The sequence below is a fragment of the Nestor notabilis genome, unplaced genomic scaffold, assembly GCF_000696875.1.
Source record: "Nestor notabilis isolate BGI_N333 unplaced genomic scaffold, ASM69687v1 scaffold23374, whole genome shotgun sequence".
NCBI lineage: Eukaryota > Metazoa > Chordata > Aves > Psittaciformes > Psittacidae > Nestor > Nestor notabilis.
Window position 1 is genome coordinate 34,495 of NW_009926334.1, and position 22,057 is coordinate 56,551.

Below are 22,057 nucleotides of genomic sequence, written 5' to 3' on the forward strand. Positions count from 1 at the left end.
ATTCAGTTTAGTGTCACCTGCAAACGTGCTGAGGGTGCTCTTAATGCTATTAGCTATAGCACTGCTGAAGAAATTGAATAGTGTTGATTCCCTTATGGACTCTTGAGGAACACCAGTAGTTACTGGTTTCCACAGGGAAGTTGAGCCTTTGATGCTTTGGACTGAGTGTCATTGATTCTTTGGATGTAGTCATCCAGCCAGTTCCTCAGCCATCTAGCAATCCATCCATCAACCCCATATCTTTCCAGCTGTGTAGCAAGAATGTTGTTAAGGACCATATCAAAAGCCTTCTAGAAGTCTAAGTAGATGATGCTTATAGCTCTTCCCCTGCCCACTGGTATAGTCACGCCATTGTAGAAGAATGTGGATGTATACTTCAGGGTGATTGGTTGTCATCCCGCAGCATGTTCTTGCAGGTAACTGAAATACTGTCGAAAATACATACCTACAGAAACTTAAATGCGAGTTTTAATTAATGGCTTAAACTGTCTAAATGAGTTTACTCCTGCTAGTTTTGCATGTTGTTAGTGTGGATGGTGTGTGCAGGGTTTCAGGTTATTTTAGAATGAGGAAGAAGACTGGATCCAACAGGACCATAATCTTGAGTTTTTTCCTTTTTTGGAAGATTACATTTGCAATGTTGGTTCTGTAAGTATTTCTAACCAGTGAGGGAGAAGGTTATTGCTTTGCTGGCTAGCTCGTATGTGATCAGACACTAGCCCTCATATGTTCATTGGTCATAGATACTTTATACAGGCTTTCACTTCCTTCTGCTACTTAAGTAAGAAAATAAAAACCTCTGATTTCCCTTTGGGAAAGAGATGATATGACAATGAAATTGAACACAGTAATAAATATTCTTCTCTCATGGCTTTCCGCCCATTTGAGTTTAACAAAATCATATTTCTTAGTTTTACAGAAGTTGACATGAAATCATGCCCTTCAAATTTTAGGTCTCTAAATGACTTGCTTGCCAGGTATTCTTTCAGAACACTTCTATGGAACTTGGGGGAATCTATTGATAGTATTACTGGTGCTAGTGATGAAAAGATTTCTTTAGAAAGGCACAAGAGAAGACATCTGTTGTGCTTTGGGACCAGGTATAACCTTTTTTCCACTGTTCATGTACAGTCACATCTGAATTTTTAATTTGGTGCTTTTCAACAGATACTGAATAGCACATCACACATCTGTTGAAAAATAGAATAATGTTCTGTTTAGTGCTAGGAATTCAAAACTAGACTTTTAAGTAAGTCATAGGTGTTTGTGACCTCAGCAGAGCTATTTTAAGGTGGGAAGTGGGATTGTAGGAGCTCATGCTTGATCTTGATAAGGAGCCGAAAGGAGGTATGCCATTGTTTTATGTACAGGAAATTTGTTTCACAAAGATTTATTTTGTCTCTGGCAGAGATTTCTGGCAGAGATTGAAAGTTAATTGCAAATTTTAAGGCCTTGTTAAAGAGCTCTTTTTATCCGGAAACTACCTAGGATGCTGAGGTAAAAAACTGTACTGCTTTAAAAATTGTTAGGAAATGCTCACTCAGCAAAGCAAGTGCTGTGTTTTTCATATGTTGCTTTTGGGGTCTTTGTGGTCTGATTAGAGGGATGCTGGGAAAAAAAATTAAGGCAAGAAAACCTACATCTAGACAGTATAGTAAGCTGAATTTGCTTTTGCAAGTATGAAGATCTCCTGGTTTTGCAACAAAATGGTGGGTGAACTGCTGATGCTTTTAAAATCACTGCTATGGCTAATTATCTCAGTGCAGTCACTTATGTATGCACCATTGCACTCTCCTCTACCTTCCCACTTCCCTCTGAAAGTGGACACAGCCGTTGCTCTGCAAGTAATGATAATAATTGGTAGTAAGACAGACCTGTTACTCATCCTTTTCTGAGCACATTTCTTATGGCAGATGTCTAGTTTTTAATTAACTGCTAATGAACATGCCTAGTAGACCATGATACTGCTGCCAACTTAGTCTGTTTTATATCTCACTGCTGCTAAGCTCTTAAAAGGTGACAGAGTAAGCATTAGTGTCTTTGAAGTGACGGGAAGGTGATTATATGCATAACATAATTGTTTCTAGGATCTACTATGGCAAATGTCTAGTTACTAAATACATCTGATCAGTGCTGCTGTTATCCCTCTTCCTTTGTGGGTAGTACATACTCCCTTTTCCACTTCTAGGAAAAGAATACGTAAAATTCAAGTTTTTTAAATAAAAAACTCATGAACATCTGGAAAAGGCCATGTTTATGTGTTACGGAGAACTTTAAACCTATTATGAGTGGGTAATATATGTCAATCAATCAATATTCTTCAGTTTTAAACAGCAGTGAGTCTCAGATAACAAACGTTAAATCACAATATATCTTTGTTGACTTAAAAGACCATGATCAGGTTTTCAATCCTAAGTCTGTTTATTGTAATGGATATTTAACCATTTTTGGGTATCATTTTCTCTGCTACCATCAGTAACCTTTTTATAAAGCTGCAAAAATGTTATGCAAAGTGATGCATTTCCACTTGCATCTCTCATATTCTTTTCTACACCTTACACTGGGCATTGCTCCCTAACATTGGTATGTAGTGCCATCAGAGAAACAGGACACAGCTCTTCTCAACATGTTCTTTCAGATTCAGAACCTGTTTAGAGGGAATTAGCCTGGTCCTCAATTATGGGTCTTTAAGAATACCCTGTGTGTAAGCTACAAAGCAGAGCCAAGGAAATTGTAGGTAACATGTCCGTAACAGTTTGATTTCTGAAGATTTTAAGCTATGCTTCCTGAAATTGTGCAGATTAACTTGTTTGCTAATTAAACCAAGCAAGAGGCATGAATAAAGGCAATCTTCACAGGCTTCCTGAAGGGGTAGGGACACGAATGGAAACAGCTTAACTTTATTTCCCTGTTTTGACCTTCCCATGCCCTGCAGAAGTTAATGTGAGGTCACTGTTGGAGAAGGGAGGAAGTTTTTCTCTGCAAAACCAATTTGGAAGGGATAAATGTCATTTTCTTCTTAGCCAAAATTGAATGCCACAACCAGGTAATCCAGTGTGATAGTACATCTGGGGACCAGTAAGACTGATGCCATGAATGCAGTACAATACTGCTTATATATGTTGTCTCATGGCTAAAGTGCAGATGACTGACCTGGCTTAAGGCCATCAGTGAGAAAAAAACCAAATGAAATACTGTCTCTCTGAGAGAGCCTGTGAAAATATCAGCTTATTTCCTGATTTGAGGAAACATGCTGGAAACCACTACAGTCTTCATAAAGTCTATACTTCATAAAGTGAGAAGAGAGATGTTGTCTTCTTCCTTAAAAGCTGGAAGAAAAAAAACCCCAAACAAAAACCCCCAAACCTTGCATTCCTCTCAGACTTCACAGTGCTCTTTACTGATACTTCTTCAGTTAAATGAAGTTTCAGTAGCAGTTGCTGCTTGATTTAGTAGAAGGCGGTCTACTTCACATAAAGATAATTCTTAATACTTCCTTCAAAATGTTACTTCTTGGGTTTGTAAAACACATTAAAATAGAAGAATAAGAAATATCTCTTTCTTACCTTGCTTTTTAAGCATACTGAAAAGTTGTCGAGAATAGCGATTAGATGTATGCATTACAGTGAAGACTAGCAAGGCTTTTTATGCAGCATATGAAGAGAAAGTCCTGATACTGGGTGTGAGAGATTGGGTAAATTTGCAGGTTTATAGAATTGCCTAAAGGGATTGTGGTAAATCTTATTTGTACTGTGTATCAAAAATAAGTAAATGATGACTGTGTTACGGTTGGAATAGTAGGAAAGTGAAGGATTACCGGGGCTAGTCCAGAGTTCTTCAGTGTCAGTCACTTGTGTCTACATAAATTTATAAACCGCTCAAGTCACGTCTTGGAAATTAAAGTGCAGGGCACAGTAGTTATATAAATAGTAATAAATTAAGTCATTCATATGCCAGCAGAAGTTATGCAGATATTGTTGACAGCTTGTCTTGAAGAGTCTTGGGACTTACGGCAGCAGGTAAAATACTTTTTGGATTGAGTTATATTTTGTAGTAACTTGTGAAATATTGTGGGCTTTAGGTATGATTTCAGTAGCTGTCAGCAGTACTGTAAAAATTCTTCATGCTCTTACAGGACCTCTAGCATTCACGAGGTCAGACTCATGTCTAGCTGAGCTCATCCTGTCCAGACGTTTCCTTATCTGTCTTCTCTTTGATCCCATAAATTGAGTGGTACTGTAGCTTTTTTCATGGTACCTACCTTCATCAGAGGGATGGTGGAACATGGCCAAGGTGGAGAGGTTTGTTCTGTCTTCTGTTCATAAGATCAGGCACAAGGGAGGAGGAAAGGGGCAGAAAATCTGTTTACCTGTAGCAGACTAAAGTGGAGCTATGGCTAAGCTAAATATTGTTTTGAAGCATAATTTTCTAGATAAATCTGTGCTGAGCATTTTGTGACAAATGGTTAGCTGAACTTAGAAAATATTAATAAAGCTGTAACAGCTTTAACTAGAAAATATCTTAATATTTAAACTGTGGGGAAGACATTTCATTGTAAGGACTGCTTCTAAAATTGCTTACAGGTTATTTTGCCGGATTGGTTACATGGTTGTATGTCTAGCCATTATGATACTGATCTTGCAAGCTGCTTTTGAAACAGATGGTGGGGGTATTTTAATTCATTAGTACCATGTTTTTTGTTGGGAGTTCCATGACCTTATTGACGCTATTTGGAATACCTGGATTTTAAATTTACAGTTGGTTCATAAACACAGTGTCAGTTCATGAAATTTTTTTTTTTTCCCAAAAAAAGTTTGGCTAGAAAAAAACATACATTTAACTACTCTAAATATGAAATTGAGCAGTGTCTTTTAGTTTTTTAATATTCAAAATAAAAACCTACTTACTTTTTCCAGATTAGGGAAAGAAAGGGATGTGAGTTTGAATCAGTCTTGCCAGTGAAACTTATTTTTTTCCCAGAGTAGTGGTACTCCTTTCTGTAGAAAAGGAATGGTATTTGGGCTTTCTGCTGCTGCTGTTTGTCACCCATGAGGCTGTGGCAGGCAGTAGCTGCCTGGAACAACCTACAGGTAGTTGAACCTATTCCTTTGGCTGCAGAACAAGTACGCAGCTAGCCTTTTTTGGTTCATGGGACACGAGCAGAGTGTGTAACGTAATGCAGTATGTGTATAGCAGGGACAGAAGGGAGAGATTAAATTTAAACCAAACAAACAACTGATAAAAATCCACTGTTCATTCCTGGTAATTAACCAAACTTCTTGCTTCTCCTTCCCAATCTATGTGCTGTGCGTTGTTCATCTGGGGATGATGATACCACTGGGAACAGCAGCAGCAGTTGCAGGCTCAACATCTCTCCCATGGCCATGGACCTCCAGTGCCTCTAACACCGCATCCATCAGGACTCCAGCCTCCAGGAATCCCCCCACTCGGAAGCAGTGCTGGTCTTCTTGCCCTTTCTAGTGCTTTGGGTGGGCAGTCTCACTTGGCAATAAAAGATGACAAGAAGCATCACGATGCAGACCACCACAGAGGTGAGAGGCATGGCAGGCCTGATTAGGACATTGTCACATTTGCGCATTGCTGCAAATTATGTGCATCTCTAAAGATTTTGAGTTATATAGAATGAGAAAAAACTGTTGGCAAACTTAAAAATGTCTGCATATATACTACTGAAGCAAAATTCAGCTTGGAATTTTTCAGTATTTTAAATGGGGATCACTAGGTGTCACCTGCTCCATAGTTTGCAGGGCATTTTGGCATCCTGGTTAATGCTTAGTTGTAATAGGAGTGGCCTGCACCATATTGTGGAAAACTGTTAAACTGCATAATGGGTAATTTTTTAAGAGAAAGTAATGTTGTTAAATGGGTGGGTGGGAAGGTAGGGGGAATGAGAAGTTAAATTTTGAAGTGAATGTGTTCAAACAAGAAGTTTAGATAATTGCATCTGTTACTTTAATTTCATAGACTTAAATTACTCAAATATTGGGCAAAATTGCACTTGACTAATTTTTGAAAAGAAAATAATTTATTCTGTCATGAAATAAAACTAGGCTTTGTGTATGGTTAAACTGTAAATCATGTTTACACAATACTGTAATTTTCAGGAAATCACTGTATAAGGAATGTGCAATGACTTATATAAATAAAAGCCATTTTAAAACTGTTTGCGGCTTGTGTTCTAATTTTTTTTCCCCCCTTTTTTATTTCTGTTCTTGCCTCTGTGTCTGAACGGGCATGTCTGTGCATTTCTTGGTTACTGCGGGAGCAGACAGAGAGCCAGGCACAGTAAGTACCAACATTCCTGGTAATGTTTTCACTTTTACATAATTTAATAATAAAACCTTGCATTGTTTGTCTGTTTTATCTTCCTTTTAGTCAGTTTCATGATACTAGACGTATGTGTTTTCTGTTAAGATACTCTTGGTTAATGCAGAACACTGTCATTTGTTTGGAGGACTGTATGAACCAGGATTGTGTCTGAGGAGAATTATCTGGGGGAAGCTTGAACTTTAGTTTGTTTATTGGGGATGCGGGGGAAGCTGAAACTCAAACAGAACGTTAACTGCAGATTGTAGTGTAACATTATTAGAGTTAAGATTTTCCTGTAGGATTTTCAGGAATTAATGTTGCAGAACAGGTGAGAAATTTAAAATTCATGTGTCATGACGGTGTTTGGGTGTTTGGTCCTAGTATTTTCTTTAACTGAATCTGTTTGAGCCATACTAATGTTTTTACTGCTTAATTTGTGCTTCTGGTATAACTTCCATAGTAGTACCTTTTCCCCCTTTATGCATAAGCTGTAATAGAATTCATCTAAGGCAATCTTATTCGAAAATCAGCAAAAGAACTACGTTGTTACAGCGTTTTATATTGTTGTGTTTTGAGAGATACTGTTATATCAATCTGTTGGAGATAAGCATGGCAACTTTCACATTATTTCAAGTAACAAATTGGGCTCTTGTTTCTTTTTCTCAGTTAGAAAAGACTAGAACTAGGAAAAATTATTGTATCTTTATGGTATTAGACACTTGAATTCTGCTGTTGCTTTTTGTTTTTTTGTAATAGGGCTTGACAGTTATTTACTGGAAGCAATAAGCAGTCATTTCTGCTTGCTTAATGTTATTAATAATAGTGTAACTGTGGAAATAATTTTAAGCTGGGTTTTCCTGAATTCTCAGACTTACGGGCATATTTCTTTGAGTGGGATATATTTCTCTGAATAATATTAGTCAAGTGCAGGATTCTCAACAGCATTTCTTAAGAGCTGAGGAAGGTGTGTTTGTATCCATGTGTATACACGCTTGCACATGTGGGAGGTGATGGCTTTGTGTTTTTGCTTTGGTTATTATTTTTCTGTCCTTGCTGTTCCCATCATTCCCTGTCCTGTTTATCATGTACTGTGCTAAAGGGTTTTTGAGTTTAAGATCAGATGCTTCACAGAGCTGTGAAATTCAGACCCTGAATTAATCCTGTAGCTGAGAATGGTCCTTGGAGGTGAACTGGAAGGTGAACTGTCAAAAGTTAAACGTAGCTTTTGTGTCGTGGGAGGTTGGTAATATCATTTGCTTAGTTTACTATATATGTCAGTTTTATTTAATTAAAGTACATAGAATTGGTGCTGCAGTTACTCTGTCTCCATAGGTGTAGCTCATTATTGCTTGGTTATTGTCTCTAGTAGGCTTTTTTATGCTGGGTTTACCAATAAGTAACCTTTAAACAATTTGAGGCTTTCTTTCATGGAAGTACTTTGTTGTATGGATGTATTGAGTTCAGGGTGTTACACTGTGGTGGCCATAGTTTCTTTTTGGTGGAGAATAATACATTATAATTAAATCAAACTTTGGTAGGTGAATACAGGTGAACTTGAAAGTTAATTTGTTTCAATACAGTGTTGCATTAGAATCTTGGCTTAACATTAAATTATATCTTCAGTGAAAGAATCATAATTCAAGCGATCATCAAGTTCAAATCTGTGGCTAAAATGATCAGCTGGGAATGATTTGCTCCTTGTCTTGTATTTTTAATGGATTTGTCTTTAATGTAAAATATACTTTTAAGCATAATGTAAAATTGTTCACAAGTACACAAGACATACCAGCAGGTCTGTGTAATTATTACATGTGATTCCAACTGAGCAGTAGACTCTGATTGTGCAGATTAGCTTACAACTTTTGGGTCACCCAAGTAAGATCGGTTTGATTTTCAGAGTAATATTTTAAGTGTAATAGTGCTTCTAGACATCCTGACAAGAGCTTGCTTTCGTTATCCCAGGGCACCAAACCCCATGCTATCTGTTGGTTACCTAAAATTAACCATGATATTTGGTATTACTGTGTATCCAGTGTAACCTTCCAGTATCATCCGTACAATTATGTGGTCAAAATTAAATTATATGACTATATCTTTTTTTTACAGCAGTAAGTAATATATTCTCTGTCCTTAGCTCTCTGTCCTGTTCTTCCAGTCTTTGAGGAAGGGGCATGTGCAGTTGAATGCTAGTTTTCAGTTGATAGTGTATGCAAGTTGTTCTTGTTTTGTGTTTTAATTCTTCTAAGTGGGGGGGAGAGGGTAATCATAAAAGGCACTATATAAAAATGTAGGGTACACTTCAGTGTAGCACATGTATGCTTCTTGGCCTTTGTGAAGAAAGTAGTATTTTCTGTTATATAGCATGTAATGGATAAACTTTAGTTTCCTTAATCAGTTATATCTTTTGTTGGCTTTGTCAATTTAAAAATAAGTCAAATTTTACAGTCTTTATGGGTGCAAACCACAAACCAGCTTTAGCAGGAGTTGCCCATGCAAAAGAGCTATGGGATGCTGTGATGCAGTTTAGTTTGTAGCTGATACAAAGCAGCATGAGGTTAATGATGAAGGATGAAAGGGTTGGCGTGGTCTGGTATAAATTTTCATGGATACCCTGATTCTGACAAACACTAACTAGAAAGTACAGAAATCAGCAGAAGCCTTGTTCTCTGTTAATGTCTCCTGATTATTGAGTCAGTTTGGAGTGTGATTCAAATCCATTTCGGCTTTAGATTTCCTTGCTCCTAACACAAAGTAGTCTAAATATAACTTAAAATGGTGGGCAAAAAGAGGGCAAAGTCAATAGCTTTCCATCACTGGTAATTTAAAATGAAACTTACTGACTTTGTAAGTCAGGTTTTGGGTTGTTGACATGTGTTTGCAAGGAGCTTATTCAACAAATGAAAGTTAATGATTCTTGACTTGAATAACTTTGAGTGTGATCTTCTTGTGCCTTGCGGTAGAGGGGGGGTGGGTAGAAAAAACACTGGTCCCTCTTCCAATGTCCAGTGTATTCCTATCAATGAGTCCTGACAATGAGCTGTGGTACAGCTGAGTAACTGGTGTGTTGTGGATGCTAGACTTGATCCTGTTTTACCTACTGAACAAGGGATTGCATTTGTTCCTGTCTACATATGGATGTCCATAGATAGCACTTGTGTGTGTTGCTTAGGTCCTTTGTAGTGGTTAAAGAAATGCAGTGGCCCTGCTCGGTGGTAAGGGCAAGGGCAAGTGCAAGTTAGCTGTAGGAACTGGCTGTAATGGCAGGTGGGTGCAGCTGGTTTGAATGAGCAGTGAGTCGGTGAATGGCTAAAAGCACAGAGCAAGTGTGTGTCTGTGTCTTTGGGGGATGAGGGAGTGAGAGGGGTAAGGAGCCCAGCACTAGGAGACAATGTTAATTGGGACCAGGTGTAGTTGAACCATGAGGACAAATGTGATGTCAGGACTGTTATTTAATTGCTGTAATGATCAGCATAAAGTTAATTGTCACTTCTGTATGTTTTAGTGAGTTGTCTGTGCTGTATTATAACTTGGGCTAAATGAGATACTGTGGGCTCTGAGCCTGTACCTCTGGCACACATACTTGTGGTTTGGAAGTTGTTCCAATGGGGAGTGGCATGGCAGTTGAATAATGTGCCTTATATTCCTAATAGGGAGCCTGCCTTCTCTGTGCCTCATGACTAGGCTTTCGTTTCGTATTTGCTGCTGGTGGTTTCAGTGTTTAACTTTTGCTGGCAGCAAAGTTGGTTTAGGGTTTACAAAGCCCTTATGCAGTTTGGTAACTGACAGGAAGTGGTGCTGCATTAGGCTTTCTTTTTTTTTAAATTCTTTTGGGACTTTTTGAAGAAAAGGGATTCATGTGAATAAATTTTGAATGATTGGTAAGAAAACACATAAAATTCATTTTGACCATTTGTTCTGATCTGAGATTCATCATTTGCAGCTGTTGCACTGCTGATCCCTAATAAATTGAGCTCCTAGTATGAAAGCAAGGATTATCCTCAATTATGCATCTAGTCTGTTGAAATGAAGACAAAATGAAAAGTGATGCCATGCAGTTTCTCTTTAAGAAATCAACTACACATGTATATATTTTTCTGCCTTTTTTGTACAAACTGATAATTATTGAAGATCAATCCCAACTGAAAATTTCTGTAGTATTAGTAAAAAAAAAAATTGCTGCAATAGAAATACTTGACCCACTTTTGAAAATTAAGTCAGAAATTAGTAGGCCTGATAGAAGAACTAAGAAGAAGATTTTTTTTTTTTTGTTGTTGTTTTTTTCTATAGAGAAGAAAAGGAGAACTCTATCATTGTGAAGCTCTTACTGCTGTCTCCTATGTGGCCCTGTGCTTGATAGTGAACATACAGCAAATACAAACTACCAGAGTCAAAATGAGGAACGGCTGTTTTTTCATCAAAAGTTATACTTTACCTGATTATAGTCACAATTGTTAGAACTTCTTTGTACTCCTAAGAGAACAAAACAGTAACTTTTTAATTATTAAGTTTACAGGTAAATTTTGCCAGAGTAGCAGCATGATCTTATTTGGAACTGATGGTGTAACTATTGTAAAATAAGCTGGTCGACAACAGCTTCTGGCTTGGTTGCTCTGATTCCAGGGAACAGTGCCTTTAAATGAAGGTGGTAAATCAGAGAAAGGCAGTAAATATGACCGTAGGGGAGGTGTTTTGCAGAACTGGCTTATAAGGACTGTAGATTAGTGTTGTAATTTTATGTTTATATAATAACTAAACCACTAGTCTTATGAGGAAAAATCTAACTGAATAATCTTTGGAATTTAGGACGCAATGGGACCTAGATGTACCTGGGAGTTCCTAGATACGTTTCACAGTGTTGAAATTCTGCAAGACAAACTGTACAGAATGTTGTCAGCATTGCCTAGGTAGACTTTACATTAAACCAGGAAAAAGATCAGCCATTATAGTTACACATGTTTGATGCTGTGTGGTAACTTCAAATAGCAGGGTTGCTAAATTTTTCCCAGCTGTTGCCCCTTTGACACCTTTCTGTTACACATAAATTTTGACAATTTAAAATGAGAAATTGAGTTTATTTGCTTTACTACATTTGTCTTCCTTGTTTTATGCTAGTGTCTTTGGTAGTAAAATAGTTTTCTTTTTTTAATGATTTTTCTTAAGGAAAGTATCGCTTTAAGACTTTTCTCCTTTTTTTAAGAAAAGACATTTACAGTACTCAAATCTGTGGTCAAGTTTGAATTGACAGCTTGCTTCTTAGAATGATTCTACTGCTACAAACATGATATATTAAAAATGTAAAAGTATTAAATGTTAATATCATTACTATATTAAAACGTTGAAGATGTGTTTTAATGTTCTTCATTCTGAGTTTGTGTGCATCTGGGAGGAGATAAGGGGTTAAATTCAGACTATATTTGTCAAGGCAATTAGTTCAGTGATCCAACAAGCCCACCTTTTAGCTGCAAAACATTGCAGTGAAGACATTATTTTGAGCTTCTTTATACTGAATTTCATTAGACTCTCCTATATGCGTTATGTAAGCCCCTTGGCATTTGTTTAGCTTGAATAGTCATGAATAAAAGAGCTTAAAGTTGGCTTTAAAGTGCAGCTTCTGAAGTAGGAAAAAGAGGATTCAGGTTGCCTTATGTACCCTGTTTTGTTTTCTTTCTCTTTGGGACTAAACAATGTGTGAGCAAAACTACCGAGTTGTCCTCAGGTTTTAAAGGGGAAGCCATTCAGTGCACAGTTCACTGGCTGTTAGTGTGGCTATGATATATTAAGAGTAAGTATCTCTGGCTCTTCGGTAGATCTAAGTATTTTCTTTGCGGGCTTACACTTACTGAATATATGTATTAGTTTTTTTTCTTGAGAGATATGCGTATGCATGTAAATACATATTTACTTATATATGTGTGTGAGCATATATTTATTTACGTAAGCATGTACTTGGCTTTTAGAAACTAGGCTTACCAGGTCTTTGGAAAAGGAGATCTTTTTTCTCAACTCATTCAGTATTGTTCACGGCATTAACACATCACTGAACAAATTGCCCTCTTGCATATGCTAATCCTGCACTTAAAAGATCTCATTGTAACACGTTTTAATGCTTTAGCTGGAACAGAGATGGAGATGGGAATCGCAGGCATGTCAAATTGTCATGTGACTGAAAAATGTCTAAAATGCCTTTCTCTTTGGGTCAACAGTTTGTACTTAGCATAACTTAGCATGAATGAAAGCAGTCCATGTAGTTTGAGAAAAAGATTAGTCTTTGCTTTTGTCTTTCGTGTGTGTTTGTCTCAGTTATTCAGATCAAATCTGATTAAATAACACTTTAGCCTTAATTTCACACTAGTAGTGAAAGTTATGCTAGAAATAAAAATATTTGATCTTTGTTTGCAATACATTTATTGAAGGTTTCCAATTGGAGTTTACCACAGCTAACGAATGATTACTGCATAACCTTATTTGGTAAATATTTGTTACTTTAAGAGTTAAATGCAAATTGTCATGCCTGCAGATGTAGACATACCAAAGCATCATCTATTTATGATGATCTAAAAGCGAGCAATCAATCAGATTATATTTACAAGGTCTCTTTTATTATATGAGATATGAGTATTAAATAAAAAAAAATAAAAAAAATGATTGCTACCTGCTAGTGAATAAACAGCAAGCCTGCTTCTACTAAACTATAAATTCAGTTGAATTAGTTAGTTAAATAGTGACTGACAAGTGAACTAAACTTTTGATATATTGAACAATGAAAAGCCAAGGTTCTTAGAATGCATGAAGCTGTACATGTTTGCCTGGAGGGCTTTGAGTTGGATTAAATGGAATGAAAGACTTTGTAGGTATCACATTTCTAAAGCATCTATCAGATCCAGTTTTTAAGCATATATGAAGAAATCTTGAAAGGAATTTTTGATTGACCTTGGGTTTTGTCTTTACAGAGTAACTCTCTTTTGGTCCCGGACAGTCTGCGAAGCACAGATAAACGCAGGAATGGCCCTGAATATACCAATGACATCAAAAAGAGAAAGGTGGATGATAAGGATTCCAGCCACTATGTAAGCAAATCTGTGTCAAAGAAATGATTAATTTATTTGCACATACTGTGCTTGCATGAGGAGTAAAAGAGCTGAGAAGAGCGAGGCAATGTGTTTCCTATGGCTGATGTAGTATGTGAATATATCTGTCAGAAAGGCCATTATTCATGTTGTGAGAAGAGTTTGTGCTATTGTCAAGTAATACTCAACAGGGAATACTAAGACAGGAGAAGCTGTTTGGGATTCACAAGTGTTCTGGGACATTTCTGAGTTGGAGCAAGAGATCCTTTCTGGACTACTCTAAAAGCTGCGGGTTTGTTTGAAATGAAGGATTTCGTTGATTTGATGGATTTTAGTACTTTTGTCTGGTACTAGCTATTACCATGTTGCTTAATAGTTACCATTAGAAATTTCATGTTAGGAGGCTGTACCATCTTACTAAAGTTTGCTTTTGGCTGATATGGCAGTTTCGGCAGAAAGCAAATTGAAATATAAAAAGTTCACAGTTTGCATTTTTGTGTAGCTTGCTTGTTGCTGGTTTCCAAGAGACACTTCTCTACAACATACACAGGCATATGTGAATCTCAAAAGGTTCATATAGGCTTTCAACATCCAAGTCTTCAGTGCTGAGCCAAATCACAGGATGATACTTGAACAGACTTTAGAGACTAGGACTGGTGTGAAAGTACAGAAAAAGCAGAACTTAAATCTATCAGAAGATACTATTCTTTGACATAGCAATAATGTGGCAAATTGTCTGGTTTGAATATAGATCCGATCACTAATTACTTCCTGGTCACTGAAACCCAATAGAAAATCAGGTGCCACTTTATTTCCTTTGTATTTGGTAGGGTAATTTCTCTCCAGTTGGATCCAGAATATCTCTGAGTAGCTATTGAATATCCCTGGAGCTACTGACAGTAGTTGGGATTACTTTCCCCTTTCTGCACATTGTGGTGTTATAGTACAGTTATAGTTTTGCAAGTTGCATTTCTACCACTTTCTAATCTTGTTTTGATTACAGAGGGGTTTGGCAAACTTCCCCATGTTACTCCCTCAACTTTGAGGTTTTGATATTCTATGGACATTTTTCATTTTAAAGGTTTGAAGACTAAGCATTATTAAGCTACGCTTGATAAAAAAAAAAAAAAAGGAAGAAAAAGCTTACTGTGTTTGTTTTTCTTGGATTTCTGCTGGGAAGAAATGAAAAGGTTATTATTGCACTGTAGAAGCAGTTTGGTTCAATCCATATTTTAAATGTGTGGTTCTGTTTGCTCTTTACTAGAAATGGATTTTACAGATAAAGGCAGCATCAAATGAAGAATTGAGCAAATCAAGGATAGTTGAAGGTTCCAGATTTATTGTAATCTGGAAGAAGATCTTTATGTTTAAAGGTTCCCCAATTCTACAAACAGAACTGCTGATTTTCAGCTCATTTTAGATGAGACCCTTCTAGGGATAAGAAGTACTGCTTTTGTGAGAAAGGAGTTAAACAAGTTGCAGGAATTGTCACTTCTGAAAATAAGATGCAAAACCACAATTATTATTTTTTTCTTCTTCTTTCAATTTCCATTTAGGACCTGCATAGTTTCAGCCTGTGGGTTTGTTAGTGAGGAGATACTCTGATACTACATAGTACTTATAGGACATGCCTTTGGTAGTCTCAGTAAATTTCTTTTCTCAAGATGACAGTCAGTGAAGTGCATTTAATCATTGCTTGGCAGCTGGTTTTGCCCTCCTCGGAAGTGGTATTTCTGGTGAATAAGTGTCCCACCCACTGTGCTCCCGCATGCTCAGATGTGTTCTAACCTATTCTTGCCTTCTGGGTGTTTCATACTTTTCAAGAGGTGGCAGATTAAGTGGGGGTAAATTTTTCCTATTCTTTCTTTTGCACCCTTTGGTTAGGCAGCTTCCTGGGTGGCAAAAAGAGCCACCATTCTGTCTTCAGTGGCACTACTGGGTCCCTAGTATGTTTGCAGTATTTCTTGGAGCAATATTGAGCTACTAAAGCAGAAGGAAAAGGTTGAAACACTACCTGTTGGGGTGGGTGTTGTTCTTTCTTTCTTTGGGTTCGTTCGTTTGGTTTTGTTTGGGTGTTTATTATTATCATTATTTATGTTGGGTTTCTTGTTTGTTTGTTTTGTGCGGGGTTGTGTTTGTGTGTTTGTTTTTGTTTTTTTGGTGGTGGTGGTGTCTTGTTTTAAACATTTATGGCCTGAAGTGAGGAAAAAGAACTGGTGTTTTATGTCTGCCACTGTTAAAGTGGGATAGCCCAGACACGTTGAAAGCAGGAGATGTGGAACAGTTTGATCAGTCTTGTATGTCTGATTTATTTGCCTAGAAACTTTTTAATTAAAAGAATTTTTGTTGGAAATGTCCAACTTGTCCACATGAAAAGTTTAAGTTTTGTCCTTCACTTTGTTTGTTTGTTTGTTTTTGAGTCAAGGCTCTCTTTCTGGTTGAACCACCACAGTCGACTGTGAAAATCACTATATCATAGAACATGTCTACTCAGGCATCCCTGCCTGTATTGGAGACAGGGACCAGGAGGCACTTGAGTAACAGCTATTGTGAGGCAGTAGAGCAGCTCAGGTGAACACAGATTTATGTGAAACAGTCGAAATGCAGCTTGACAAGCCATAATAAATCATTTCCATTTAGGAATGTCAAAGTATTTTGGTTTCGTTAGAAATGTTGAAATGCCTTGGCATTTCTGAAGCTTTTTCTTCCCCAGAACTTTTCATTTCAACACTTTCCTTTCTGGAAAAGGAGAAAAATTGTCCTATCACTTTGAGGAAGATCACTCATCAAACACATGCCAAAAAGCTCCAGTTTTCTGAGATCTGTTGGAGTTCTTTTTTAGGTATGCACAAGTAGTAATTTCCATAAGATTAACACATAAGATTAGCATATGAACAGAATGAGTTTCTCTTTTAGGAGTAGTGATAACACTGTTTATGATGGTAATGAGGAGGAGTTTTGGACCATCTTGCACTGATGGTGAGACCACCACCTTTCAACTAGTTCTACCTTATTTGGGTTTTATTACTGAAGAAGAAATAAGGTGTTGTGTTCCTGTTTTCATTGTTTTCCCTATTACTAATAAGTTAATGAAAGGCTGTTTGCTTTTTGTTTAGGAAAACAAAAAAATGTCTGAGTAGATACATAGTCTTTCTCTCTGGGCTCTTAATGTACTAATTTAAATGAACACTATATTTATTTATTTTTAATAGGACAGTGATGGGGACAAGAGTGACGATAACTTGGTTGTAGATGTATCCAATGAGGTAACTTTTTTCATTTTTGTAGTCTTGACGTTTGCCCAAAGGTTAAAGGAAAAGTGCATTTAGATGTTAGAAGAAAAAGAATTCTCTGTGTGGATATGTTAAAATATTCACAACTTCTCCTTTTTGCTAGTATTGCAGTCACTATGTCTTCCTCTGAGCTTTATTTGGTTGCCCTCTCAGCTTTTCTTTCTGCTGCTTTGTCCAGGTCTGTTTCCTTGGCAGTTGCATTCTGATGCTTCACAACTGCTCTGTTGTGGAGAGAGTTGTGGTGAGATGCAGGTGAAGGGCTCTGGTTTTCAAACTACTATCTTCAAATGAGAAGGGAAGACATTGTCTAATGTTGTATTTAGTAGTAGAAGTATTATTAAATACCTTTTTGTACCTTTAAAAATTGCAATTATTTTAATGTCCTGTGTTAAAGACAACATTTTCCAGAAATGTTTGGTTTTTGGAGGGAAGTCTGCTGAAGTCAGAATGAAGTCAGTCAGTTCACAAAATTTTCCAGGAGTTGTATCACTTCTTTTTTCCTTCAGGGCAGAGACTTGTCAGCTGCATCAAAATGAAGGGATGGGCCTTCCCTTTTTTTCATCTTTTATTTTATACAACAAAGAGACTTAGGGAGCCTGAATACAGTAGCAGTGAGGTTCTGCTCTGTGAAAAGCACAGAGAGAGAAGCTGACAAAGAAGTGTCTTCAGCAGCTCCAAGTGCCCAAATGATGTCAGCCAAGTAGAAAAATAGGTACCAAACAAAGGATTTTTAGTAATCCTTTCAGAAGCCCTACTTAGAATGAAATTGCTCAGTAATCAGCCAGTACACTTAGTGCCCTCTTGTGAGGACTGCTTCCTTCCTGCTGCTATTCTCCTGAGCCAAAGGAGCATGGAGAACCTGCAGAGCTCTGATGGCATGGTAGCTTAACTGAGCTGGCTTTTTCAGATTAAAGTAAGTGCAGAGAGTGCCTCTGGAAGAAAGATAATCACCCGAGAGATTATTTCAGTTTTTCCTGTAGATTAAAGGAGCGAGGCAATTGCAGGTGGTAGTTAGAAAGAAGTGACAGATATTATGAAATAAAAATCTTCTGAAGATAGAGATGAGCAAGGTTTGTATGGCCTATATAGATTATTGGTATGTTTGTTGTCATTAGCAGTGTGTGGGGAATGTACATGATAAAACCAGTATAAACTTACTGCATTACTGTTGGTCTTTATTGCTTTTACCATGTGTCATGTGTGCTTGCATTAGTTTGTACTTAGGTATACTTTCATAGCAAGCTTTATGCTTGGAAACAGTTTTTGATTACGTGTAGTGTAAAATAAAACCAGATTGTTTACAATATGAACTATGTCTCTAAATTGATGAAGGGATTTCAGCTTTTTTTCTGTAGAGATAACAAAATGTCTTATAATTTGAACTTGCCTCTAAAATTTTCTAGTTTTCTTCCCATAGACTCCTTAGTGGTGATTCTCTACCAGCCGGTGACAGGGTTCTGTGTTGTTCTTCCCTTCCCATTGTTTTAGGATCCTTCTTCCCCAAGGGCAAGTCCGACTCATTCACCACGTGAAAACGGTATAGATAAAACCCGCCTGTTAAAGAAAGATGCCTCTAGCAGTCCGGCATCTACGGCCTCTTCAGGAAGTTCCGCTTCCCTCAAATCCAAAGAAATGAGCCTGGTGGGTAGCAGTCTGTTGTCCAGATAAATGTTGTTCTTTCTTGTGAGGTCTAACTCCATTCTTTTGCAGCTGTTTGTGGCAGAAGGTACATGGCTTTAAACATTTGAAGCTGAAATAGACTACTGTTCTTCCAGTGAATGGTTAAGCATTGTTTATTTTCTCATGAGCAATAGCTTATGGTTTAAAATGGTCTGAATATAGACACTAAGAAGTTCTACAGGCTTTTATTAAATTCTTCAAAATAAGCTGTTACTCTTTGAAAATGTTTCCTGCAGTATCACTATTAACTTGATGAGATTCTCTGTAGCTTTTGTGTCACAAATTTTTGATACTATCAGCTGTGATGGTATTTTCGTTTTGTACGTAGATTGGCTATGTCCCATGTTAGTTGAGATTAGTGATTTCAAGATAAAATAATTTGGTGATGCATAGTATATTCTCCTGAAAAAAAAATAGTTCAGGCATTATTTTTTTTTCCATGCCAATGGAAGAAGGAAAACTAACTTTGTTTTTTTCTTATTTTAATTTTGGCAGCAATCAAAAAGGTCAGCATTTCTTTCTCACAAGTTAATGTTGTCAGCATTGCCTGGATTTGTGAAAATTGGCTGAGGGACTAGATAGTAGGTGCCCAGCATCCCAGCTGCTGTTGTGATAAATTGTATAATATGGCTTGGATTAAAAATAATACTCATTTAATTTGTTTAATGATACCAGCATGAAAAAGCCAGCACGCCTGTTCTGAAATCCAGCACACCGACTCCTCGAAGTGATGTGCCAACCCCAGGCACTGGTGCAACTCCAGGACTTCGTCCAGGCCTTGGCAAGCCTCCAGCAATGGACCCTCTGGTTAACCAAGCTGGTAATGCATTACCTCACGTGTTTTTATGGTTCCAAAATTAATCTTTTTTTATGTATGTAGTTCTGTGCAAATGTTAACTAAATATATTGCTTTGCTCTTGATGTCAAGAGAGGGCTTCATGAGAAGCAGATGTTTGGATTATTGAGAGTTTGAATATCTTTGTCTCTTATCCTTCTTTGTTTACTTTGTCTTTATCTTTTTTGCAAATAATCCAGAGACTGAATGCAATATAAAAAGACGTTTCAGAAGTTTCTGGTTCTCATTCTGAATGCAATCTCTTCTCCAGTCCTTTGCAGTGAATATTAGTAGGCTCAGACAATGTAAATCTTGACAAGTGCAGGGGGGAAGTTTACTTTTGCTATTCAGGCTGGTACAGCACAGTTGCTTCAGACATGAGCTGTGTAAACCATGTCTGTCAGATTTACTGCTTAATTTGGCAAAGGAGAGAGTAATGTAAACAGGGAAATATTACAGCAATGGAAATAGGTAATGCTAGAAGAGATGTTAGAAGTAATCAGCAAGTTCAGACTTCAATAGATCATATTTACACTGAGAGAAAAGAGGTGGTGGTACTGATAAATTATGGCGCTTGACAGTGTGCATATGCAAGAGGGGAAGGCTAGGTACTGTAGGGGAAAAGATGGGCTGATTTCTTCCATGTATGCAGGAATATATAAATAAAACTACTTGATTTCATTATTCCATAGCTGCAGGTTTGCGGACACCGTTGGCAGTACCAGGACCGTACCCTGCTCCATTTGGAATGGTACCTCATGCTGGCATGAATGGAGAGTTAACCAGTCCAGGCGCAGCCTATGCCAGTTTGCACAATATGTCACCCCAGATGAGTGCTGCAGCTGCTGCAGCTGCTGTGGTTGCCTATGGAAGATCTCCTATGGTAGGCCTTACATTGCATGCAATCTCAGTTCTGTGAACTGTGCTTCTCTGAGAAGAGCTGCATGCTTCATTTAGCACTGTCGAATTCCCAAGTTATAGCAGTGCCAGAGGCTTGACAGCTTCACTGTGTTTCATTTTGCTACGTGGCTAGAGAAACAAATTTGCACCTTGAAAACAAAGAATCTTGGTGTATTTATGTGTGTTTCCCTTTTTCTTCACCTTCATCAGTGCTTTGACTGGTGAATAAATGGCAAAAACATTATTTTATGCTTTGAGAAGGTTGTTTTGGTAGTTATGAAGTATTTCATTGCTGCTGTGGATATTGTCTTTTCTCTTGCTGAACCAGATTTGTGTTCCGTAGAGACAGCAAATTAATCTTGAAGCATGTAGAAGAATCTTAACTATGTTTCTTCCCTTGTATTTTATTTTTTTGTGGAAGTTGGTTGGTACATGTCTTGGAGCTCTGTGATAAGGTGTGTTAAGAATAGTTGTTGTTGTGGGTGTAGCAAGTAAATGCAGTGTAGCAGATAGAGATGTTGTCAAGCAGAATAACCTAGGGGCCTCATATTGCAGACATGAGCTTGGTGGCAGCTTTGTGCATAGACAATCTTACCTACTTGTAAATTTGCAAGATTGGATTTAAGCTTGTCATCATCTCATTAGGGCAGAAATGGCTATTTTTTTAAAACTTTTTATGTGAAAATGTGGAAATTCCGAATAGCTTATGTGCTTCTTAAAGCAGTAAGAATTTTAACTTTGGTGAGAAAGAAATAAAACTAAGTCTGTTTAGTCTAGAATTTCTGTTTGTATTATTTGATGTATGTATTTATCCAGGATATAAGTTTAGTGGCATTGCAGTACGTAAAGGGAGCATAGTTTATTTAAGCTCTGTGGGAGATCTCCTAGCTGATGTGGCTACACAATGCAGTGTGGAGCCATGCAGGTTCTAGCTGGGGTCTGAGGCTGCTTTCCAGCACCATGCTGTGCCTGCATGGGCACACACTCCTGTCATAGAACGTCAGAGCACTAGCGTGGCTATGCACAGGGGTATTTGTGTTATGTTCAGTGTTGTGAGTGCATGATACACATTACTGGTTTTCTGTTCGCCTATAAATACTTCTAGCAGATGCATTCCTAAGGAAAATGTCTTGTTCCACCTCCCACGAAAGGCCATGCACTTGATCTAATAATGTGGGTAAAAGACACATTTTGGATAAATGCAGGTAGCTCGGGAGTGAAGAGAAGGGGTTTGCTGAATTAGAAATTGCAAGTGTGAGATTAATTCATTTTTCATTGTCAGGTTGGGTTTGATCCTCCTCCTCATATGAGAGTACCTGGAATTCCTCCAAATCTAGCAGGGATTCCTGGGGGAAAACCGTAAGTAACTTCTAACATTTTGGTAACGTCTGCAATATCTAGAGAGAATAAAGTTATCTTGCGTCAGTGAATAAGAATTCCAAAGTAAGTAGTGTCTGGTTGTTCCCAGGAGGTTGTTTTAGATTTCTCCTGGCAAGAGGTACAGCATATAAATTCTCAAATGGTAGTTGTCATATCACAAAACAGATGTGCATATACTTATTTTGAAGGAAGAGCTGTTGAAGGTATACTTTTAATGCTTTTTTATTTCCTTCTTTCTGGGAGAAGTTAAGGGACTGCAAACTGGTAGACAGTAGTAAAATATGTAAGATAAAACATATTGAAACTAAACTTTGTACTGTACTGATCATGAATGTGTAGTGCAAACTCACAGACTCCTTGTCTGGCACCTTGTCTGGTCACAGTAGGTATCTGAAGCAGCTACGTTAGCAACGGATGCACACCTTGCATAATAGGGAAAGCTTTTTTAAATGTTTGTGTAAGTGTGCAGCTGGAGAGCAAAAGGAATGATGAAGCAGTTGTATAGCAGGTGTTGCATAGATGTAAGGTAACTTTTGCAACAGGTTCTTTTTATCGAAAAGTTTCTATTACTG

General features: G+C 37.5%; 1 protein-coding gene across 1 annotated transcript in view; it reads left to right on the plus strand.

Annotated features, from left to right (window-relative positions):
• Positions 1–22,057, plus strand: part of TLE1 (transducin-like enhancer of split 1 (E(sp1) homolog, Drosophila)) — a gene marked incomplete at its 5' end in the record, with an annotated part of 68,167 nt that overhangs the window by 33,079 nt on the left and 13,031 nt on the right. Inside the window, 8 exons of the mRNA XM_010013488.1 lie at positions 5,348–5,552; positions 10,806–10,816; positions 13,281–13,397; positions 16,610–16,663; positions 18,179–18,331; positions 19,046–19,190; positions 19,898–20,088; positions 21,388–21,464. Coding sequence (XP_010011790.1) covers positions 5,348–5,552; positions 10,806–10,816; positions 13,281–13,397; positions 16,610–16,663; positions 18,179–18,331; positions 19,046–19,190; positions 19,898–20,088; positions 21,388–21,464 — 953 coding nt within the window. The remainder of the gene's footprint in view (positions 1–5,347; positions 5,553–10,805; positions 10,817–13,280; positions 13,398–16,609; positions 16,664–18,178; positions 18,332–19,045; positions 19,191–19,897; positions 20,089–21,387; positions 21,465–22,057) is intronic.